Source organism: Rhincodon typus, chromosome 12 (assembly GCF_021869965.1).
Source record: "Rhincodon typus isolate 14 chromosome 12, sRhiTyp1.1, whole genome shotgun sequence".
In the NCBI taxonomy this organism is placed as follows: Eukaryota; Metazoa; Chordata; class Chondrichthyes; order Orectolobiformes; family Rhincodontidae; genus Rhincodon; species Rhincodon typus.
The window spans coordinates 51265478-51271502 of record NC_063343.1 but is presented as its reverse complement, the minus strand read 5'-3'; the positions used below and the strand labels follow the sequence as shown (position 1 = coordinate 51271502).

At 36.3% G+C, this 6025-nt stretch overlaps 1 protein-coding gene across 2 annotated transcripts in view; it reads right to left on the bottom strand.

Moving 5' to 3' along the window:
• Nucleotides 1-3815: 3815 nt before the first annotated feature.
• LOC109933100 (heat shock 70 kDa protein 4) overlaps nt 3816-6025 on the bottom strand; it is a 67500-nt gene continuing 65290 nt past the window's right edge. For both annotated transcript variants that reach the window (XM_020532087.2, XM_048603407.1), the window contains exon 19: nt 3816-4915. In XM_020532087.2, coding sequence (XP_020387676.1) covers nt 4712-4915 — 204 coding nt within the window. In that variant the 3' untranslated portion in view covers nt 3816-4711. The remainder of the gene's footprint in view (nt 4916-6025) is intronic.

Genomic DNA, 6025 nt, shown 5'->3' with positions numbered 1-6025 from the left:
AAATTACCACTTGCCTTTCCACTTGTGCTGTTGTTACTGAATTAGTACACTTTGTAAATTGAGCATATTGTGCACTGAGTGTTTAAGCTTGTTGGTCAACACATTGCAAGTAACCCACAAAACTATTCTTTTCCTGATTAGAGTTTGGAAGGGGAAATATTTGCTCAAACAAGAGCTTATATAATAAAAATGCTATTGAAAATTAATTTCCAGGGTTGTGAGCAATATGGTTCAGCTCCGAGATTAAATGCTGTTGTCAAATTCATTTAGTGGAGGAACTTCTGAATTTTCCCATTTTGGTCTGAGCTGTTTTAAAATCACTCATGGCAACAAGACACATACATGTTACTAATACAAGTGAAGAAATATTGAAATGCAACTGCATTGAAATTGACAAATGTTAACATTTTACATTGTGTAATATTCCAGGACACACAAAATTTGTCATTTAGTGTTCACTTTAAAAGAATTACATTCTTATTCAATATTGTTTCTTACTACTAGTCTGTGATTGTTATGTGTTTTTCGATGTACAGTGCAGTATAGAATGGGTTAGTTACAGGCCTGTGGAGTATGGAACGGTTTCCAACCAGTGACAGCTTGATTTTACATATAATACAATGTATTAAAACGTTCTAAATATTTCAGTACTGACAGATGTTTTGTATAGGATTACTTAAATACCTATTAGAATTTTTTTTCAATAATGAAGATTGTTTTGAAAACCAGTACCCAAGTCTTTGAGGCACAAGCAAGTTCTTCTAACCACTATGAAACCATTGGCTGTTGGACAAATACTTCAGAACTGTGCTACAAGTACTAAAATAGGATTAACAGTACATTTGTTCTGACACAAATTTAACTAGTCAAAAACAAAACGTTCAGTTTGGTGAATAAGTGTTGAGATTATCAACAGCATTAAGCTTGGTTCACTTTCAATTTAAACTGCTAAGTTAGCAGCTGAAGGAACAATAGTTTGTATGTTTCTTTATAGCCAACCTCCCTCCTGATCCCGTTCTTTCATTCAGACTGTGTATGCTTAATAAATTGTATATTTTGTGGGACAGATTTGAATATGTATCACTATTTTAGGCATTCTAAAATTGATTTTTCTGGAGTGTAACTTGTTTAAATAACAAGTTCTAACAGTATCTGGGGTACTTTGTTTAATTAGTTTGAGGTGGGACTTCCCACAATTCCTGAGACACACCCACCTTAGCACTTCTGGAAAATTTTATGACTTCACCTAACCAAGGAGCAGCCCTGCAAAAGTTCGGTATTTCAAAAACCTGTTGGACTATAACCTGGTGTCATGTGACTTCTGACTGTCCACCCCAGCACCTCACATCATTGGAAAATTTATGGCCAGCAGCTCTGTGCATAGCAGAACTGGTGAATGTAGCCAGTATTGCAGGAGGTCCAGGAAGAAGCGAATCAGTGGATAGCCATAAATAGTCCAGGGTTTCACCAGCAGTGGGTTGTCAGGCCCGCGCAAACATGTTGGACTATAGGTCAACCTGAAGGCAGAAACTTCAGAGGCTTCATAGTAGCACAAGGGGCCAAAGCGAGGGGGGGAAGAGACACCCTTTCACTGACAGCTTGCAGGATTAAACCAGCTAAGTTATGTACTAGGTTCATACCTCTGCTGCTGCCTATTAAATTGAAGTGGTAACAGGATGAGGCCCTGAAATTGTTCCACTTAAGAGGCCGAGTTAGGCCACAGACTGTCCCACAACCAGGACCTCTACCAACCAAATTTGGAAATATACTAACCTGAAGCCAGAGTCCAGATTCTCAAGAACAATTTGTCTCATCCCATAAAGATAAGAACAAACTTTGTACTTACATTCTTTTCATGTCCAATGGCTGTCTTAAGACCCATCATAGACAATTATGCACTTGTCATTCTAGTCATGTTGTAATGTAGGTAACATCAAATGGAAAATATTTTCTTTTAAAACTTATCCTTCTATATTTAAAAATAAATTGTCAACCCAGGTTCCAAGCTTACCGAGAGCAGTGCATTTTCACCTTCAGGTGTCTTTTACATTCATCCTTAAAACACCCTCTGGACTAAAACTTGTCTGTATGAGCAAGGCCATATCCATCATGGAGACACTGTAGAAAGTGCAACAAAATTATGCATGCAAAGTTATTTTCATAAATCCAAGATGTTCCGCTACCTCTCCAACTGCTGTCACGTGTTACAAATTTATCAAGTTTTGAGATTAGATCTTTTGGCAGTTGGGATACTAGTGGAGGATGTCTAAAAGTAAACAAAATACAAAAAGCCAGGAGTGGGATATTTTAATTTATCTCACTGTTTCCTGTTTCTAGAAGATACTAAGCCAGTTGAAGTACTGGATAGTTAACTGTATGTAATATCAATAGAGACAATTTCTTTGAAGGAAAGTGACTGAACTTCCAGAAATAATTCTCCCTCCCAGCCTACTTGAAACCAGAGATCCCACATGACCAAGCCACCTAATCTTTAAATAAAAACACATTCTTCATTCAATTTTTTTTATTATATTTCACACAGTTAAGTGAAATAGCAAGAGTATAAATATACAGTGGAAATAGTAACTCAAGCCTTGACATGATATGCCAATGGACAGTGTTGCAAGACCAGAGTTCTTAAAATTATACAGTTTTAATGACTATAACAAATCACCAGCACCTGCTATATTGAGGTGCAGCTTCATAACTCAGTATGCAATACTTAAGCAACAAGAACTGGAAACTGGACAGACTTGACTAATTTCTGAGCAAACAGGGATATCCGAACTGGTCTTGTATCATAATGGTACTTTGTTTCTAAGAATTTGGTATGTAAGATAACTTGTGTACAGTACACAAGGCTGTTGAGAGCTGAAATGCAAGTGCATGAGAAGGAGCACTTTTAACACGACTAGCATTTCTGTACATTAGTTCACTATGCACAGCGATACTCTTCTTGCATTCCTTCCTCTGCCATGACCATTTACGCTATGAAAAACTGATCAAAGCCATTTTCATTATAAAAGCTGACAAAGCTTAATGACACTAAAACAAACACAAACCTTCATTCCAAGCAGAACAACAATACAGTAGAATTACGGGAGAGGGAGAAGAAACAACTGGCTTACTGATTTTGGTAATGTTTCAGTTTTTTTGGCTGCCTAAGTTGCAATATGCTGCTTTGGGTGCAGGTAACAGGAAGCGTTTCTTCACTGTGCAGTGCATTCCTGAGGAATCTTTGTTTAATTTTTGTACTCTATTTCTAGATTTAAACTTTTCTTCCATAAGCAAATACATGGAAGATGGATCTCAAAAATGCTCACTAAGCTTAAATGACCTAGCTACAAGCAAATTGGTCACCAAACCATTCTTTCCAAAATTAACTGCAATAATCAGTAGTATTTCCTCTACGCTTTGAAAAGTCACTGCCTTGCCACCGTACTGTGCATGTTCTTTTCAACATAGTTTCTGATCCACCTGATCAAAACAGGCTCGTTGCTATATATGCATTAAAAAATTAGATTACAATCTGATTTTCTTGAATCACAATCTAGAATACTTGATAGTTATTGGAGATTCAAATCAACTACAGTGCAGGGTGGCATGCTTCTTGAATGAATTTTGAAGTCAGTTGTGGTTATTGTGGACAACTCTTTGCAATAAGCCTGACCATGCTGTCAGTTCTGAAGTTGCTGTTCTTTGAGAAGTCAATATTGCATTGCAATACCGAATACAACTGAGCATTTTATTGGTTTTTCTCTCCACTCCTCCTAAATCTTTATTTACACAAAATAAAAAAACCTTACACAAATAAATTCAAACAATTTAAATTTAATATGGGAATTAAAGGGAAGTAACCAGTGTCATAGATCAAAGAAATGTAAGTGAAAGCAGAGATGTTGTACAGTAACATTGTATATATACACTACAGTGTATAGTACATACACACTGAGAACTAAACCAATATTTATCAGAAATTTGGACAGACAGCACTTTTTGTTGTCCAAAAGTAGGATTTTATTCAATTGTTTTTAAGAATATGGAACCTGAAACAGTCTTCCTTCAACATATAATCCAAACTATAATTCTGACTTCAATACAACTGTTGTAAGATAAGTAATAAGTAAGTGGAAACTGATGGTAGCGTTCTAAAGGGAAAAATTGGTACGTGCATCTTTGAAGATTGAGATTCTTGAAGACAGGCAATATAGCTTTGATTCCAACAGCTGTCAATAACAAATCAAAGCAAGCCAACAAGACAAAAAAAACTAAACAACACTCAAGTTGAACGTGAGCTATTTAGTGAATTGTTGGTATGCATGTTGCTATCCAGCATTCTAATTACCAGCAGAAAGCTTGCCAGAAAAGCTCACAAATGACTCTGGCAGAATCAGCAATCACCACCTTTTGGGGTGGACAGACAGGAAGCGGGGCTACAAAACAAAAGAATCAGCTTTAATGGTGAAACAAAGCCACAAACAAAATCAAAACTTTTGTAACAAAACATTTAATTCAAGCCCCAGTTGTATTAGTTAATTCCCATCCCATTGCAAAGTTAGGGAAGGGGTTTTAAAAAAAGCTACCAAAATTTGCCACACAGATTCAAGAATACCAGGTTCAGGTTACTCCATTCACCATAAAAAAGGTGAAAAAAGCTGCCCTGCAAAGTCTATGACTTTAACATAACAGTTTGGATATCACTGTTGCACCGTTACTCAATGTCCATCTCTGGTAGAGGTTGTTGATGCTGTTCTGTATTTTTCTGGGTACCCTCAGTGGTAGGTGCTGAGATGTCAGTGTCAGCACTTGCTTGCCCATTCACTGGTCCATTCTTTTCTGCCTCCTTCTCGTCTTTTGGAGGTTCTGCTTTAGGCTTTGGCTTGCTGACAATGGGGTTACAAAGGCTGACCAATTCCTGACAGAGAAAGTGAGAATGATTATTTTTGCATATATACAAAATGCAGGATGAGAAAAGAAAATAACTGGTAATACCAACTCCTGGGAAGGGGTCAAATGAAAAAAAGTCACTCAGGATAAACTTGAGATTTATAGCTGAATTCCATAAGATAATAAATAACATGGAAGATACACTTAATGTGTATCATAAAACAAATTTAAAATAGTCTTACCACGTTAAGTACCCACTCACTGCCTTTGAAACATTAAATTGTAAATGAGCAATTTCGTCCGTTAGCCATGTCCAATCCTGCTAAGAGAGCTTTCAAACTGAAAAGTTTAAGCTTAAAACCTCTAAGCCTTTAATTTTCTGCTCCAAAAGTCTCCCCCAATAACTCAATATCATTTTGTTTAATAATGCTTTGAAATACCTGGAGATGCTTTGCTAAAAATTGAAAAGTTTTGTTCCAAATGCCATAGATGTTGATCACTACTTCATAGCTCAAATCTTCAATAGCTCAGCTTGAGAAAGTTATTCACCATCCCTTCAAATTTTTAACACCGTCTACTTTCAATGATTTCCTGGAAACCCTCCCATATAATACATAAATATATGGAGAATTTGTTGAATAACAGAGCATTCACTTCAACAAATCTAATACTTAAGTGGCTTAAAAATCAATGTCTCTAATAATTCACAGAAAGTCCATTACAGCACAAGTTATTCAAAATAATTGAGTGTTTTACATTTTCCTGTACCTTAACCAAAACCAGCTAACCCATGGTGTTTTTTCACACGTTCTACACCTTAGATTGCTTTCATCTTTTTGAAAAAATTGTAAGGAATAACTCCTGTCCTTGGCAATCATGCCAATAAAATGAACAAACAAACAAACTGGGGAACATTCATTGTTACAGTCATTCATCCATTTGATTTGTCCATCCTTTACAACACTATTTCCAAACGAGCAACAGATGACAACCTACACTTGTTCAAAGTTATATGGATGATAGCTGATGATTCTGGAAAATTGCCCAGGTATGTCTTGTACATAAAAAGCAGGACAAATCCAATCCAACCCAACCAATCACCGTCCATCAGTCTACTCTTGATCAACAATAAAGAGAT